At 50.9% G+C, this 18552-nt stretch overlaps 1 protein-coding gene across 1 annotated transcript in view; it reads left to right on the top strand.

The window, feature by feature from the left end:
* The first annotated feature begins 608 nt into the window (after positions 1–608).
* The window catches only part of Alx4 (ALX homeobox 4), a 36213-nt gene continuing 18269 nt past the window's right edge, over positions 609–18552 (top strand). The window contains exon 1 of the mRNA XM_028778625.1: positions 609–1208. Coding sequence (XP_028634458.1) covers positions 779–1208 — 430 coding nt within the window. The 5' untranslated portion in view covers positions 609–778. The remainder of the gene's footprint in view (positions 1209–18552) is intronic.

The following is an 18552-nucleotide window of genomic DNA, read 5'->3' as shown; positions in this document are numbered from 1 at the left end:
GCCGCTCTGCCAAGTTCACCAAGAAGCATTCAAAGGATTCGCCAGGCCAGCGGCCCATCTGACTCCGAAAGTCAAAACCTCTTACAGTTCTTTAACCTGTCAATAAAATTTACATTCTCGCATACACTAGACCCTAGCTGAAACCATGCATCAATTTGCAGCCCAGCTTCGGAAGCCAAGGGATGGCCGCACCCCCCCCCCCCCAATCTAGCCTAAAATCCAAAAGGCCCCGAGGCTTCTCCGGGTCGAATCGCCTCTAGCCAGTGAGTGGCATCTCCAGCGAGAGGAAAGGAGGGGCCGGGGAGGGAGGACGGAGCGCTGGGAGAGGAGGGGAGGGAGGAGGGGAGCAGGAAGGAGCAAGTCAGGAAAAAAAAAATCACTTTTTTTCCTGCTTCAAAACCTTAAGAGGGTTTGGGAGATCTGGTGAACTTTCCGAAGCATCCGAATCTTTTTACGAAGCTCTTGGTTCTTTCTCTGGGCCAGCTACAGGGAGTGAAGGGGGAGGAGAAAGAGAAGAGGCGAGGAAGAGAAAGAGAGAAGAGAGGGAGAGAAAGGAAGAAAGAAGAAAGGAGAGAGAGAGAGAGAGAGAGAGAGAGAGAGAGAGAGAGAGAGAGAGAGAGAGAGAGAGAGAGAGAGCAGAGAGAGAGTGAGAGCAGAGAGCAGGCCGGGCACAGAGCACTGCCACCACCTCCTTGCCTCCCCAACTCCCAGCCAAGGCGCGCGGTGGCGTCCTCGCGCCCTCGCCGGCGCCCCCGCCCGTCGCCCGCGCAGGCCAGGCATGAACGCTGAGACTTGCGTCTCTTACTGCGAGTCGCCGGCCGCTGCCATGGACGCCTACTACAGCCCGGTGTCGCAGAGCCGGGAAGGTTCGTCGCCTTTTAGGGGATTCCCAGGAGGCGACAAGTTCGGTACAACTTTTCTGTCAGCCGCGGCCAAAGGACAGGGATTCGGGGACGCCAAGAGCCGGGCCCGCTACGGCGCGGGGCAGCAGGACCTGGCGGCACCGCTGGAGAGCAGCGCCGGGGCGCGGGGATCCTTTAACAAGTTCCAGCCGCAGCCGCCCACCCCGCAGCCGCCGCCCGCTCCGCCCGCGCCGCCTGCGCATCTCTACTTGCAGAGGGGCGCCTGCAAAACGCCCCCGGACGGCGGCCTCAAGCTCCAGGAGGGCAGCGGCGGCCACAACGCGGCCTTGCAGGTCCCCTGCTACGGTGAGTGCACGTGAGGGACACCGGGCCCGGGGACCCCGGGGTCCGCGGCTTCGCTAACCCCAAAACCCGCTGGGCTGGCGGGAGGCTGGAGGTGGAGGCTGGAGGAACTCCGGGTCTGCCCGGACGACCGAGTGCTTCGAGGGCTCGTTCTGCTGCGTCCCCAGCCCCGGCCCGGGCGCAGAGCACTCTGGCTTCCTGGGTTTCTCCTCTGTTCATCCAAACCTCTCGCTTTGCGCTGCCCCGCGGGGCCGGATTTGAAGCGGATGCTTCGTCCGGGTTCCCTGGCGGGCGGATGCTAGAAGCTTCTCCCGCTGGATTCGGCGCGCGGCTCTAGGGCCGCCGAGGTTTCACTCTCCCGCCCTGCCAGGCTCCGCGCACCGCAGGTAAGAAGCTGCAGGTGCTGAGCGCGTCGAGGAGTTCTGAGCGCAGTCTCGGGGTTCTGCATTAGAAGCCCTGACATCGCATCGTGTCGCGAAGCTCCTGCCCGAGAACCGGGCACCTCAGAAAACCCGAGTCCTGGCCAGGAGCACCGACCGCATAGGGGACCGCGGTCTGCGATGTCTGGAAGTAGCCGGCATCGGAAAAGCGCGGTTTAGTACTCAGCCGGTGGGAAAGCAGTAATTCTGAGATACAGCCAAAACAGGACTATGGGAAGAAGGAAAAAGTTGGTTACCGGTTTGGGCCTCAGGGAACCTGATCGAGATGGCCTAAATGACCTCCAAGGCCCCTTGAAGTAGCTGCAGGGTTCAGGCCAGAGTCCTTAGTGTCCGCTATCATTGTCGACGCGACAGCTGATAAAATTAGTTAGGAAACCAAAACCATCTAAGCGCCTAAACGTTCTCTTTTCCCATAGCATCGGAATTAGAGAATCCAAGCAAGGCTCAAAGGAGTGAGGAAGACCCTCTCCCCAAGGCCTTTGTCTTTAGGCTGGGCCCTAATGGGGTGGGCTGGTTCTTGACAGAGCAATGACTCTGGCTGTTCCACTCCAGGTAGGATATAGGCACTCTAAGGCACTAACCCTGGGGACACAGGTGAGACACGGTAGAGACCTTGATGGCCAGAATAACTCAGGAACACAGCCCAAGCTTTTAGTGTGCTGGGCAAACATGTTCCTTCATATTGAGCTTAATCACAGGTAGAGCTGGAACAAGCTTCCGGGGGACTGTAGACATAATCATCCTCTAACCTAAACTTGAATTCTACACACACACACACACACACACACACACACACTTACACACACTTTTATTGGCCAGCATGGTCACGTACCAAATGCATCCATTTATGTGGCTTCAAAAAAGCTACAGAGCTTCCAACTGACAGGACAGGGCGAAAAGCAGATCTAGAAAGTTCTGCTGACCCTTCTCTCCACCTCTGGCTAGAATGGGATCAGCACACAGAGACACTCCTTCCATGCCCGGCTCCACAACCCAGACCCTGTCACTCGTGGCTACCAGGTGAGAGCAGACAGCAGGCTCCGAGGGCCACAGAAGTAGCCCTGGAGACTGGAGGGGCAGGGTGCTCAGCTGATTTCTTCACCCCTGAATTGTGTTTTCGTAGTTTAAAGAACTCCATTAGCATGACCTCAGAGGAGGCCGAGATACTAGTCAAACATACAGTCAAACTGCTCTGAAGATCTTGGTCAGATCCTGGTGAGAAAGATGCCTTAGGGCCTCCCTGAGGTAAGAAAGAAGACTAGGCCCTTGATGGCCTGAGGGGACCTTCAGGATAGGATAGGCGTTATATCACCTGCATTCGGCCATTTGGCTGAGAAAGAGAGCAGCTACTTGACCTGAAACTGCCCCTAACCCACAGAGTGACCCCAGTATGAGTAACTCTACTAAATTCCTATTTCCTCACTGATACCAGGGCAGTAAAGGAGAGGTCGTAAATGCCAGTCCCCTCCCCCATGCAGCTCTCCTCCTACCCACTTCCGTCCCCTTCATTTCCATGCAGTTGGGGACCTCTAATTCTGAAGACTTGGCAAACTCCTGCCCTTGCTGGGAAGAGTCATAGAGGGCAGGTAGGGAAGAAAGTCGCCCTGGAACCTCCCAAAATGAGGCTGCGATGCTGCCTGGAGCGGAGGCAGTCCTACAGGAAACAGCCAACAAAGGCCAAATCACGGTCCCTGTCCCCTCTCAATACTAAAGGAGATATCAGAGCCACATAGGATGACGCACATTGAGTCCAAGAGAAGGAGAGGCAAGAGTCTGGCCCTTTAGGAAACAGCAGGGAGGTCTGTGCGGCTGGAGCTCTAACCTACAAGCAAACTGGGAAACCGAGCCAGGCATTTGAGAGTTGACAATTCTCTAACACCGTTATAAGGGTGTCTACTCAAAGCCGAGAGGACAAGGGCTTCAGGGAAAATCCTGAGATATTCCCAGGAGCTAGGCAAAGCGCCGAGGTAGAAATGGACAGAGGAATAGGCCCGGTCTCTGCGGCTCGGGATCTTCAGCACCGGCTGGTCCATCGATCCTTGCAACTTCTGCCAGCTCTGAGTCCGGACCCCAAAGCAGTTACAAGTGGAGGGGAGCCTCGGAAACTTCAGCCTCAGAATTACTTTGCGGTCCCTTGGGAGGAAGGTGCAGGCCTTGGGGGACTGCACTAAGGCTCAGCTGAGAGAATGAGTGCAGACCAGGCCAAAGTTTCCGAGACTCCTGAATTGGAGGCAAGGGAGAGTTCCTCCGTGGCTTCAGGCAGCCTTACAGGATCCCTAACCTCAGGTGCCCCACCTTTATTTACTCAAAGGGCAAAGCGAACATAGAGTCATACGAGTTTTTTTACGAAAGGGCCCCACGGAGAAGCCCAGGCCCACAGCGATCTAGACCCTGCCAGGCTCCCTGCGGTCCTTCAGTTTTCTGAAGTTCTGGTCCTCTCTCAAGGCGGCGGGCGAGCGCCCCCGGAACTGCTCACAAGGTAAAGACCCGCCGCTGTTGTGCGGTTCTAGGGGAAAAAAAAAAAACAGGATTCTGGGCGTTCACCTCCGCAATCATCCTCCTGCAGTCTTGCGGGTACCTCTGAGGTTGTGGCTCAGCCCTGCCACCTCCCGTTTCGCTTTCGATTCGGTGCACGCAGGTTTTCGTTGAGTGCAATTTGGGACCTCCAAGAGCCCATCCGGAAGGCAGCGCTCTGAGAGCCCAGGTTTTAGAGCGCTACGGCCAGGCTCGAGCCCGCGTGGCGCCGCCGAGGGCATGTTCTGATTTTTCGAATTAGACGAAATGTTAAACTCTAGAGGTATTTCTGTATTCCACACCCCAACTCCCCAGTACAGACACTACTCACAAACGATGACTTACTTGATTTAGTCAAGAAATCGGGATCTTTTGTAAATCCTTCTACCCCTAAAGATGGAGACTAGAGGCGTAGGTGGGCAAGGGAAGCAGCCTAAATCAATCCTCGGGGCCTTTGAGAGAGGATTAAGTCTCTTCATGAAAGCAGAGAGGCCCCGCCAGTTTTAGAGGGAATACAGGAAAATAATAGCTTTTAATTTTTTACTTTGTTAATTCCCATAGCCCCCGGTCTGCTTCAACAATCCGGGCACGTTTTTAACTAGGAAAACAGAAGGCTTGTATTAAAATTCTAATATTATTTTGAAATCAATGGATTCGGCATACATTTTTCTTTAATTTACACTTAGTGAGGTTCAAAGTCTTAAGTGGAAAAGTCTGGAAAACCGATAGGAACGTGCTTGCTCAAGTATGGCCCTATAGGTGTTGAATACGCTCACGAAAACTTTTGAGGGGGAAAAAACTCCTTTTTTTGAATTAAGAAATTTTCAGGAAAAATTTTCGAAGCACCGGGGGACCCCATTATGTTTCTCACAGCAATATGTCAAGGGTGACCTTGTAACTCCCGGGCGTTTGCGCAGTGCTGACCCTAAAAACGAGACTATAACCAGCTAAGCCTAGAACCTTCCTGGGCTATCCCGGAGCCATCAAAGCCTTCAGTTGCCCTTGAGGTTTCAGACGCGGAGGAAAGCAAATTCTGACACTCTGCATTAAATCTTGCTAATGTCCCATAGGGCTTTGGTTTCAGCGGCAGATAGACTTTTCTGGAGAGTGCTGTGATTCCGTTCGAGGGCGGGTTCTTCTGGAAGCGCTGCCCTCAGCGTGGCGTTTCGGTGGCCGGCTGAAAAACGAAATGGAAAACTTCCCTAGCAACTGGGAGGGAGGAGAGGTTGGCGTCCGGTGCGTTTGAACCGGGTTGGCTCTTGTCTGCTGATGCCCTGAACCTCAGTGCCTGAGACATTAGGCAGGGACAGTACAGGGAAAGCTAATTCCCAGAACCTCCCGCCGGCCTGGGATAAGGCGCTCCGGTGGTTGCGTGCTAACAGTGGAGAGAACTAAAGGACTGAGTCAGTAGGAAAGAGGTACTTAGGGAAAAAAGAAAGAAACTTCTGGAAAGGAGATCTTGGGCCCCTGGTTCTCCAGAGTCCTTAGTCTTGAATCCTTCTTGCTCAGGACGCCTGAGAGCATGAGCGCAGCCACAGGCTTGGGTGGTACATTTGGTCTAGAGTTGGCTTCTAGGTGCCACTCGAGAGTTCACTGATAACCGCGGGCCACTCTGGGCATAGCTTGACGTGGTGTGGTCCCCTCACCGAGGAGTCTGGCATGGTCGTCAGATCGGGAACCACGTCAGTGCTTGGATCCTGGCTATAAGTAGGTGATGATTCTCTCTAACGAAGTCAGAGTGGAAATCAACGATAACCCCTTGTTTAGATGCTAAGAGCCACCATCTCAGCACCACTAGACAAGTGGGGGTCATCAAGGAGATCCAGCAGCCCTTAACCAGGGTTTCTTCTCTGAGACCAGTTACCAGTGGCCCCCAGGGACCACACTTCTCTGCTGTAATTGTGTGAATGAGTGACACCCGCATCTCCATTAAAGGTGCTTCTGTTAGTTAATCTTTTAGAGATGTAGAGTAGCCTGGGGCGACAACCATTGAGCCACCGGGGAAATAGGAAGCCAGTCTTCCCGGGAAAGGCTACAAAAATGAAGTCGGGTTCAGATGCCTTCTGACTCTTCAGGATGGTGCTCACCAGTCGCATTGGACTCTTCCTCTCTGTTCCCAGCACATTCTGTAATTTTAGGGAAGACCCGTTTCTTCCCCACACTCACTCCCAGCCTTCGGCATCAAGGAAGAGAGAAGGAAGGGAAAATAGTTGAACACAGGCTCAGATGTTTGCAAAAGGTAGATCAGAGGCTTGAGGGGCAGCTTGGGCCACCGGGCGGGTCGTGGAATAGCAACCCGGACAGCCTTCGCTTCAGTTTCTCCTTGAGAGGTCACACCCAGAGTACTTCTAGAGAAGTGGGAGCCTTGAGGGTGAGAAGTGGCCCTGTCTGATGAGGTACCTACCTGTCCTTGAGACAGTGCTTGTGCTAGGAACTCACAGTTTCTACCGAAAGTCCGGTCACTGGCGCCGCGGTGTATTTCGAATAGAGAAGGAAGCGGATGGGCCCGCACCGTACCGCACCCGCCGCACATTGGATTTGTAAAGCGGATTCTCTTGGTGGAGGAAGATTTTCATCCTGCGTGAGGAGCCCGTGCACTGTCTAGAAAGCGGGACCGGGACTCTGTGCTACCGAGACTGTGATCCAGAAGGACCTGGAGTCCACGGAAGGTTTGAGTATGTGTGCAAACGGTTCTCCTGCATGGCCTTAGAGGATTCTGCTCCTGGCTTCTATTTTAACACAGAAACGGAGAGATCAGTAGACGATGCAAAGATTGTCTGAGAGGATCTGTGAGGGGACCCCCTCCTCTGCTTTCCCACTCCCACGCGTTTTTGTCTCAAAGGAGTCCAGATAGCTAGAGTGGGCAGATGTCTTCCCTGGAAACAGGAACCTGTTCTGAATGACCGGCAGTCCCAGGACAGAGCCCTGACAATCCTGGAAGGTGGGGCTGGATGAAAGGTTTGGGTTCCTTACTGGGGTTTAAATATAAAGGTAAGCTACTGTTCTCTGGTCCTCACGAGCACCAGGCTCAAGCCAAGGATGCAAGAATTCTGGCGGCTCCCAGTGCAGCCCTCCCTAATCTAATGTTCCATTTATACTCCCGTCTCTGTACTCAGCAATTGCCTACCAAAGGCAATAAGGACTTGGTGAACCAAGAGAATGTGGGCCTTCTGTGGCTCCAGCCTAATCTCTTCTGGTATATATCCTGGAGCTTGACTATAAGGATGAATGAAGAATTGGTGCTTCATTCAGAAAGTTGGGTGCTTCTGTGAAAGTCTGCCAGGACCTGTAGCTCTCTCCCTTCTGTGTGTGTGTGAATGTGAGCTGCCATGCCTCCTACCCATGGTTACTGGGTCCTCCTCCTCCTGCTGAGTGAGTCAGGCTATAATTGTGTGTATTAATTTTTGTGCACTCCTGTGTGAAAACTGTACATGACCCCAACCATTTTGTCACCCATGCATGGGAACTTGTGTACTTCCGTGTGTACAAAGATGAGTGCCCGTGTGTGGCTCTGAAAGCCCCTCCTAGTCTGTGTACAACCTAGTTTCCCCTTCAGAGGGCTGTGCCTGAGGCAGGCTAAGCGTCTGTGTGTCTCTGGCTCCAAGCCGCCCTCCTTCTGGCTGTCTATTGTAGCTTCCCTGAGGCTGACTCACAGACCAGCAGACTCTCCAGGTGGCAGGTCTCCAGCAAGCCCTGGAGTCCCAGATTGGGTCCATCCAGCCCACCTGCAGTGTTGTGAGACTTATCCCCGTCTCTGGATACTTGGATGTCCGTTTTGCTCTGCATGGCTCACTTTGTAAGACAAGCTATCCTGGCAACATCCTGATGTGTTTTTCAGACTTCTTTTAGTAGATGAGCAGAGAACCAGGAGATCAGGGGGCCCCAAGCCCAGGTTAAAAGGGGGCAAGAATACCTCTTACTGTTGGGTGGAGAGGCAGTGGGATCTGGGAACAATCTGGTTGGATCAACTGCTCTTTATACATGGAGGTATGGAAGCCACATTGCATGAGAACCCTGAGGCCAATGACCCATCTCCGCCTGTCTCATGTGACTGCCTCCCAGTGCTGGGGACCTTGGTGATTCCAGGAACCATTGTCCCTGAACACAGACTTAAGTGGGTCCTGGTATTCTTATGGGGTACTGCCCTATTTTGGAAGAAATAGCAGTCTTCTCCTGTACCAATGCCCTGTTTCACAAACTAGGATCTAGGATGCCTGATTCCACTTACTTATGGCTCATCAAACTGTTGCTGAGCCAGGCCCTGGGAGGCCTGAGAAGTGCTGGACCCTGCCTCTGCTTTCAGGTCCAGAGGCAGACAAGCAACTTCCAGTTCCCCTTGCCTGGCACCAGTGCTGGGCAGACGAAGCCTCCACTAAGCTGGCTCACAAACTGCAAGGGGAAAGATTCCCCTGGGTATAGAGCTAGTCTGAAGCCACCGCCCCAGCCTACCTGGGCTCCTTTCTCTAGTAAGGGAAGGGAACCAAGGAGTTTGAAGACATTTGCCAACTCTCTTCTTCCCTTTCTTTGTAGATCAAGAGGTCTGGGTGTAGGTGCTGACATTGCAGTGGAATTGACTGTGACCTTTAGCAACTTACTCTCTAGTGGCACTTAGTGACTTCATTTGTTGAACATGGCTATTTGGGACTTGATGACTAAGAGGGAAGACTTGTGAGCATGGAGAGTGAGCCTGTTATAGGTAGACCCTAAGCCCTCGCCCTTGGCACTCACGTCTTTTAGGGAGCTAGAATATTACAGGTGGTAATGGTGACAAAGTGTCAATAAGGTGCCATTTGTTTATTATTATTCCTGTGTTGGAGATCAAACTCAGGTCTCATGCATGGCAGGCAAGCACTACACCACTGCAGACTCTGATCAGATTTTAAGAGAGGAGAGGGGACTTTGAGGTTCCCCCCCCCAGGATATGTGAGCCTCCCTGATATCTAGAAGTTTTCCTGGTCCTGTCTCTGACTCCACCATTCAAACATCTCCAGTTCACATCTGAGCACTGAGCAGGGCTCAATGAGTCCTTTTGGTCTTTGTTTTTATGAAGGGACCCAGCCCCATGACAGACAGGACAAGCATGTGCATACCTCTGTGACACAGGTCCCCATGTCTGAAACCCCTTCATGGAATCTGATGGTTTTGAAATGAAAGCTTTGGTCCAGGTCTTGAGGCCAAGCATCCTTTAGAAACTTCAAGATCCTACCTCTCTGCTCACTGCATTGTGCTCACAGAAGAAGGTTGGGCCATCTGTGGCAGGGGAGAGTTTGGCAAGCCTTGCCTGGTATTTGCCCTCATTTTTCCTTCTATAGGAAATACTGAGTGCATCCTGTGTTCTATTTCATTGCAATCCCTATGTATGAGAGCAGTAGACCCGCCAGAGACCCATTAGACAGGGAGGAACATGTACAGGCTGGAGCAGATAGGAAGGGACAAATAAGTTCTTGACAGCCCCAAGACAAAACCTACAAAGCACCTTTTTCTAGGATGACCCCGATATACTTTAAGTCATTTCAAGCTTATCCCAGATGGCATGGACACAAAGGATGGGGTCTCTTTCAAAGAGGGGGCTCCTAAAGAGCTCTTTCTATCATGTCTGGGATGTCTGACCAAGACTGGATTTTGGCACTTGAGTGAGGTAGTGTTCCAGGCCTGACTTGGACCTCAGGCATGGCTTCTTCACCCATGCCTGGTAAGAACGGCATGGCACAGGTGCCTAATGGAGTGGGGATTATGTTGTAAAGTGCTGGTCAAGATGAAAGAGTTGAGAACAGTCAGAAGAATGGGCAGTGGGGGAGTGTCTAGTTGTCTTTCTTCCAGGAGATACAGGACTGTGTGAGGCTCTGTCTGTGTTGCTCCAGATCATTTCTCCAGAACCTAAAACAAGGCTTGGGATACACAGTAGGTGCTCCATCAGTGTTTGCTGGTGGATGACTGATATGGATATGGGTGTGAACATTTTCATTCCCTCTCCTCTCCACTCCCTCCTCTTTCTTTCCTCTGTGGAGATGGGGTGGCGGCCCACAGAGTGGACCTCTTCCACCCTTCTGGAAAAGGATTTCACTCTGCAAGGAGCCTGCGGCTTAGGAGCAGGGAGGTCGTGGATAGACAGCCATTTGTTTTGCAGAATTGCAGCAGTTTGGAGGAGATCCATCTATCCCAACTGTTCCCCCTTTAAGCTCATCTCCAAGACCACAGGCCTGGTGTCCAGCTGTCATGCCTGCCAGGGCTGACTCTAATCAGGTGGGTGCTCTCCCCCTTTCGAATCTCCTCAGACCTTGCCTGCAGTTAGCTCTAGCTCCTGCCTGACTCCAGCCACATCCCAGGACCTTTATTCCTTCCCGCTGCCTGCCTAGGGTCACTCAGAACCAGTTGAACCTATCTATTCATCTCTCCTTGGGATTCTGAGATTTGCCCGGCAAGGGGCAATGCTCTCTGTTTCCACACATTCTGTTCCTGGTTTCTCCTTGGGTACCTACTGAGGCAAGGCTTCCTCCCAGCCTATCCCTTCTGCTCCCTGTGTGACCCACAGCATTTTCATGGACATGTCCTAGATGCACAGATGTACAGGCACATGCACACACTCACACACTCATACCCCTAGCCTGGGTGTGTCAGCACTCAAGAATGGCTTCCACTATTCCAGACTGCTAGGTACTTGGGGGAGAATGCAGACAGGAACAGAGCAGAGCTCCCTTCTCCCTCAATAAAGAGGGAACAGGCTCACAGGAGGCATAGCCCTGGGAAGGTTTGGACAGATGCTGTGGACAACACCCTGGTCAGACATCTCCCAGGGTCTGGCTGTGAATGAGATGATTCCAACCTCAGTCACCAGCCTCACTTGGATGAGCCACATGGGGAATCCCAAGAGAGGTAGCAGTGGTCTGGGGATTCCTAAGGACACCTGAACCAGTCCTCAGAGGCTGAATTCCTCAGTCAGCAGGAGGGGGCCGGAAATGGGCCTCTGTCACTAAGAAGCTGCCTGAGTCAAGGGTTTGGGTTAGTCAAAATCTGAATGTAGCATGCTGGCTGCTGGGAGTTGGAGCAGGGGCCAGCTGTGAGGACCTTCATTTCTGCTAAGGATTGGGGCTTAGGGGACCCCTGGAGGTTGCTGAGGGGGCTGTAAAGGCAAGCCCCTTGATGAGTGTTGTAGTGTTGCTTGGTGTGAGCTCTAAAAACAATTTCAGAAACTTTAACCATGGGGAGATTGTGTTTGTTTTCTTAATGGGAGTAAAATGTACAGGCATGACACAAGTCTGTGCATGGTGGCTCAGGCCTATAAACCCAGCACATGATGGGGTGAGGCATGAGGCTTGCTGTGAGGATGAGGCTAGCCTAGGCTACATCAAGGAACTTCCTGAGTTCCATCAAAGTACTATGTGGTAGGAAACCTGTCCTCACTTTACAGATTCTGTGCAGGTGAGTTCCAGAACAGCCTACCTAGTGAGTTCCAGGACATCCTGGGCTACAGAAAAAGACACTTTTACACATGCATGCACATATTATATATAGCATTATTATGTATAGCACACCAAATTATATGTAGCATAAAATTAATTATTTTGACCATCTTTAAGTGTACAATTTAGTGACATTAAATATACCCAAAATGTTGTATAGCCATCTCCTCTATTTCCAGAACTTTCCTACTGTTTTAAATAGAATCTGTACCTGTTAAACAAAAGCTTACTTCATCTCTCCCCAGGCAGCTGTCACTTTGCTTTCTGCCTCTATAAATTTTTCCCTACTTTTATTTGAATTTGTCTGAATGTGTTCTTGGCCATCTGTGTAACTTTTCAGGAGAAATACCTATTCCAGATCCTTCTCCAATTTTTGAATATGTTTGTTTGAATGTTTTTGTTGTTAAGTGGAAAGATTCATTATTATTTATGCTGGTCGTGATTGAACACAGTGTCCCAGGCATGTGCCTTAACATTGATCCACACTCAAAGCCCATAGAAGAATCTTTAGGTATCTGGATAATAATCTCTTATCAGACAGATGGTTTGTAAATATTACAAAGCCTCTCCTCCTCCCATGGGCTGTCTTTGCCTTTGGAGTGGATGTTGTCCTTGGATAAATGAAAGTTTTTCATTTTGATAAATCTGGTTGACCATTTCCCCCTTTGTCACCTATTTTTGGTGTCACATCTACATTGATGGCACCTGTGTCCTGGATTTCCATTTCCTTCTATTACTGTTGGGACCCTTAGGTCTTTGATCTATTTTGTGCCCATCTTTGGGCACAGCATGAGATGAGCCGTTAGCTCCCTCTGTGCACAGACTTTCCCGATAGCACAGCAGAAAAGGCAGCACCTCTCCAAGGAGCAGTCTTGAGATTCTGGATGAGACCTGCTCACCCAGGGAACCTGAGAGCTTCTCTCTGGCATTTCTATCCTTTGGTATTGGTCCACTCCATCTGTCTGTCCCCAGCAGGGCTCTCTCATGTGAAGTTTGGAATTGTAGAATGCACAGGGAAACACACAGGCCACTCTGTATCTTTTCTTGCCTCCGGGTTAGTGATTGGCTAGCCACAGAGATTCAAGTCAGGGACACATTTGTTCCCCCAGGACGCAGAGCTGATAAGAGAGGGCAGAGCTGCAGGCCAGGGCTCCAGAGATGGCCCCTAAGCTCCTGGCTATTTGAGAGCCCCTGGGTTTCTCCAGCTAATTCTAATAAGGATGTAACCTCATGTTATTAACATGGCTCCAAAACCTTCTCCCTGTGTGCTGTGAGAATTCCCTGGAAGGAAGCCTGCGACCTGTCTGCTGCAGGCTCCATGCTGTCAGCTCTCTTGTGTAATATTTATTCCCAGAAAGAGGCATTTGCACTGCCTGTCCTCTGCCCAGTCATCAGTAAATCCACCAGGCCTTGAGTTCCAGGCACTGGGCCCAGGGGAAGAGGCTCCCTTGCCTAAGCATCAGCCCAAGTGATCAACCACAGTCTGCTGGGTCTGGTCTGCAGGCAGGTAGCACGTACAACTTCTAAAACCTTATTTTACTTGTGTGTGTGTATGTGTGTATACTTGCACACGTGTGTTTGTGTATGGTGTATATGTGATAGTGTGCATGCCACAGCATGTGTGTGGAAGTCCGATTTTTGCAAACATACATGTGTAATATGTGTTGACATGCGTGTGAACATCTGCGTACAGGTACTCATTTGAAAAATTGACGTCAGCTGTCTTCTCAATTGCTCCCCACTCTCTTGCAGAACCTGGGGCTCCCCAGTTTTGGCTAGTCCAGCTCGACTTTCCTGGAAGATCTGCTATCATAGGTGGCAGCTATGCCTACCCAGCTTTTACATGGGTTCTGGGGATCAGAACTCAGGCCCTTATATGCTTGAGAAGCAAGGGATTTAGCCACTTAGCCACCTCCCTTGTGAGATTTCTTTGAAAGCAAACATCTAATGGCCTTTTCTATCCCTTAGAAAATTAAATAGAGGCTTTGCAATGGATTCGGCCGTGACTCCTTCCTTCCCACCTAAGAGAGAAAAGCTCTTCCTGCACTTCCCGTTTATCAGTGATTCTGCATTCCAGAGAGGAAGCTGGTCACTGGTGAAAGAAGCAGTCTTCTTCTAGATTTGCATGACTCCTCCAAAGGCTGGAAACCCAGCGAACCAGAGTCTCTCGCTTCCATGGGTATTTAAAGTCAGATACAGGGCGGGGAAGGGCCATGGAGGCTGGTGTGACATCCTCCTTGCCCGCAGCAAGGGCTCCATCTGAGGGAGAAGCTGCCAGGAGTATACATAGCTCAGGATGATTCCATACCTAAGTATGGAAAACAAAAGGAATGGACAGCCAATGCCTGGCTTTTATGGCAGTCTCAAATGTTCTGAACATTTACAGCAGCTACAAATGTTTCACCTGTTACAGGACCCGCTACACAGATAAGAAATGAGCTCAGATTGAAGGAGACTCTGGGGGTCACATTGTGCAGGGCTTTAGGGTCCATACATGTCCCAACAGCTAAAGCTGGTGAGACTTGGACAGAAGAGAAGGCCCCTGGAAAGGGCTGGGAAGTGGGGGTGCTCCTGCCTCTGAGGGAATCTTTTCTTCCCTCTTGCAGCTGTGTGGACCCCCTAGTTAGAGTCTATTATGTGCCCTGGGAGATTTCTGGTGCCAAGGGACATGATCCATGCTTTCTGCCTCGTTTCCATTTCCTAGCCTTCTGGGATGTAGATTGCTCAGCCTCACTTCGCAGGCAAGGAAATGAAGGCACACAACTGTTGCTTCCCCAAAGATGCCCTGGGAGGCTGAGTGGAGGGATAGCCTGGGAGCATCTTTTTCTCCTCTGCCATTTTTCAGGTGAGGATAGTCAACATCTCTAGTATGGTGAGGCTAGCTAGACAGAGCTTCAAGCTGGCATCTTCAGCACATGGCAGCTTCAGCATCTTTATGCATAGGCCAATGTTGCCCTGTCAATCTGCTGTCACTGAGGTCGGGTGACTCTCCCTTATTCTACCAGCCTGTACCTCCCAGCAACCTTCCTTCTTGAAATGAACATTTGACACATTTCATTCCCACCCCCTGGAATTTTTGCCAGCTTGTTTAAGTACCCCAGAAATGGTAAGTGGTGTGGGGAGGGAACAAAGAACGGCAGAATTAGGAATAAACCTGTCCTACCTGGTCATGTCCTACCCCAGACCCTTCTCACCCCTTCATATTGAGCAGGGTTTAAGCTGCTCCATCTTGCCACAGTGTCCTGGAGGGGCCATCAGGGACGCAGGCTTTCTTTTGTTGTAAGAAGAAACACAGGATCTGGGTTATCAAGTTACTGGTATTTGGGGACATACTCAAAGTCAACATGGTTTAGAGGAATCAAAAGAAACAGTGAGCAGACCGACCACAGGGTTAGAAGCAAGAAGACATGAGTTCAAGTCCCATCCTTCTCTGTACTCTGCCACTCAAGCTGGCACACACGGAGCTTGGGTTTTAAGGCCTGGGCTAGGCAGTCTTTTTAGTGCTAAGTTCAAATATCTCCTTGACCTTTTCAACTGGAAGCAGCCAGCCCTTCTTTTTGTGGACCCTGGTGTCCAGGCACAACACAATGTTCACTTGGCTGGAATCTCCTGTGACAACTGGATGACACTTGTCCCATGTCTGTGCCTTCCATCAGGCTATGGCCCTGTGTGTTTGTGTGTGTGTGTACGTGTGTGTGTACATGTGTGTGGAGGCCAGAGGTCCAACTTTTGAGATGAGGTCTCTCAATAGGTTGTGAACACGATGATTTGGCTAGACTGGATGGCCAAAGAGCCCAGGTATCTCCTGTCTCCATCTCCCTCTCTGGTGTGTGTATGTGTGTGTGTGTGTGTGTGTGTGTCTGTGTCTGTGTCTGTGTCTGTGTCTGTGTCTGTGTCTGTGTCTATGTCTGTATGTCTCTGTGTGTGTCTGTGTGGATTCATACCATGGTATCTGTGTGGCAGTCAGGACAATGTTCGGGAGTTGTTTTTCTCTCCTTTAACTGTACAGGACCAGAGAATTGAACTTGGGTCATTAGACTCGGCAGCAAGCACCTGTACCCACTACACCATCTTGCCAGCCCAGAAAATGGAAATTCTGATAGATTCAGAGTGTTTTTTAAATTCTCAGTTGCAACAGATGCATGCCCTTTGCTCACAAACTTTGCTACAGGCCTAAAAGTCACTGTTGAAGGAAGTGCAGGCTCTGTGTGGGGCCCCTGAAGGGCTGGATGAGAGGGAGTCACAAAGGGCTGCATGAGGTATGCTCTGAAGCTGGCATTATGACTCGGCCAAGGACATGGGGACCAGGCATTGGAGGCTGAGGATGCTATGTCAGGGGACACTCACTACACTCCAGCCTAGGCCTTGTGTTGAGCAGTATAGAATGTGTTCTGTAGTGGAATCCTGGATAAGGCCATCTTCCTACTAGCCCTTATATATAAGTTTTCCATAAAAGCTTTCCATTTTGCGAAAGGTTCAGACTTAAGGAAAAGCTATGAAGTATAGTGGGAAAGCCCAGATGCCCCTCAGCTGATTCTCCACACATGGAAGTTTTACCACACCAGCTAAGTCATCCTCAACCTTCTGGGCCTTCCATAAATCAATAGGCACATGCTGATTGGCCTGCAGGTACACAGGGTATGCTATTATTTTTCTGTGAACTGTCTAAGCTGCCTATCTGTCTCTTTACTTCTAACTACTTTGGTGCACAGTTATAAAAGAAGACACAAGTCTATTCTTGAGGTCCCTGACAGTTGGTGACTCTGGTCTCATGCACAGGGAAGCCTACTCAGTGCCAGCACGGAGGTGGGTGTGATGGGTCCTTCATGAGGCAGCTGAGAGGGGCTGGCCTCCTGCACTTCCCAATCTGTTTCCCTTCTTCCTGGGCCTGGTCTCTGAATGTCTAGTCCTGTACCACCAGGCATCTGTCCCACTAAGGCAGCTGCTCAGTAGGATGCAGTGGAAATAGCCAGGTCAGGCCACTTTTCAAATAAGCCATTGTCTTCTCTGTCTCTGTTTCTGAAGTTGTGGAATGGGGTGTTTTTACACGGTGTCTGTAAAGAGGGAGTCACCAGGGCCGGTCCCAAGGACCATGTAGACTACAAAACATATTCCCTGTCCTCCATGGTGCTCTGTGCTACTTTCTCTCCCTTCCTTGACTCTGACAGCCCACTCCTCTAAACCAGGAAAGAGCTTCCCTTGTGAGAAGAGCCCAGAGAATACCTGCATGAGGTGGGGCTGCGGTTCCCCGACTCTATTAAGAACTCTCCGAAGGAGCTCACAGTCCAGGAGTGACAGCTCCGAGCCACAAGGTGGTGTGTTGAATAGTTCTGGCATAAGACAGTCATTCGGAAGTGAGTCAGATGTTTCCTGCATACCTACTGTGTGCCAATATAGCTGGAACCCAAGGGTTCCAGGTTCTTCAGGGAGGGAGACAGCCTCCAGGAAAAACAAAAACAAAAGCCCAGCCCTTTCATTCAGATGCTGTTGGTATTCAACAGGTCTCTGTCTGGTGCCTCATTTTGCCCACTGGGGTATTTTGAGACTGGCTCAAAGAGCTGTGCGTTAGGGAGGCAAGAGCTCTTCCAGGAGGCACTGGGACCTGCCTTGCCTGTCCCTGGGCCCCTCCCAGAGATGGCACCGCAGGTAAACAGTAGGGCTAAATACCTGCTGAACTGGTAGACTCTCCCAGGAACTTCTTCAAATCAGTTTAAGGGGTGCCCCACCCCCCCTTCACTTTGCCTCAGGCCCAGAAATACTTTATTGGAACTACAGTGCCTCTTAGTGGTAAGTGTGTGAAACTGCAGCCTTGCTCTTGCCCTCTAGGAGTTGGACCTACAGTCCTGACACAGAACCAGCACTGAGGGTGAGCAGCTGCTGGAGACCCTCCCAGGTGTTGGCTGCCCACAGGACCGGCCCCTCCACAGTGTCTTTTGTACTCCTAGTGGCGTGGATTCACTCAGAGTTGTAGGTCTGAGGAAACTGTTAGCCCAGAGGTTTGTTCAGACCAAAATAGCCACAGGACCGCCTTTGGTCCTTCATGTTTGCTTTATGGCTGGTTTCTTTGAGCTCCTTCTCGAAAGGTCTCTTCTACAGAAAAGGTCTCTATAGAGAGGGCAGCTGCAGAAGTGAGAACCCCAAATCTACCATGCAGCACGTGGTGGGGGTGGGGATGCTATTGTGTGGGGGGGTGAACAGGTCAAAGTCGGTAAAGCAAGAGGGGGTGATCTGGCCCACAAGTCCCTGAAAGCCACGGTGGGGTTGGCCAAGGTAGCAGAATGCAAACAACAGACTGTCACATTTGACTGTCAAATACTGAAGGAATCATTCCGTGTATTTCTTGTCAATTTTTGGAGTGTTTTACTGTTTGTTTTTGAGACAAGGTCTCTATACATAGCCCTGGCTGTCCTGGAACTCTCTCTGTAGACCAGGCTGCCTTGGAATTCAGAGATCTACTTGCCTCTGCTTCCCCAGTGCTGGGGTTAAAGGTGTGCACCACCATACTGAGCTTCTGGTGTTTTTAAAGTTTGTGTGTGTGTGTGTGTATCTGTGTGTGTGTGTGTGTGTGTGTGTGTGTGTGCATGTGAGAGCACGTCGGTACACAGCCACATGGGGAACAGAGGTTGTTAACCAGATGAGTGTGTTCTTTAATTGTTCTCTACCTTATTTCTTGAGGTGGTGTCTCTCACTGAACCTGGAGATCACTCATTGGCTAGGCTGGCTGGTCAGCAAACCCCAGAGATCCTTCCAGCTTCCCAGAGCTGAGATCAGAGGCCTGTGCCACTGCACCTGGCTCTTCATGTGAGTGCTGTGGACTGAACTCGGGTACTCTTATATTAAACGTTGGTATGTACTGTTTCAAGGAGTATCTCGTCGTACATGAGGCATCTGAATGAGGCCTCTGGGAGCTGGAGGGAACCTCTGCTGTGGGTT

This window comes from Grammomys surdaster, unplaced genomic scaffold (assembly GCF_004785775.1).
Source record: "Grammomys surdaster isolate TR1022 unplaced genomic scaffold, NIH_TR_1.0 338, whole genome shotgun sequence".
Taxonomy (NCBI): Eukaryota; Metazoa; Chordata; class Mammalia; order Rodentia; family Muridae; genus Grammomys; species Grammomys surdaster.
The sequence above is the reverse complement of the archived record's forward strand: the minus strand, read 5'-3'. Positions and strand labels throughout refer to the sequence as shown.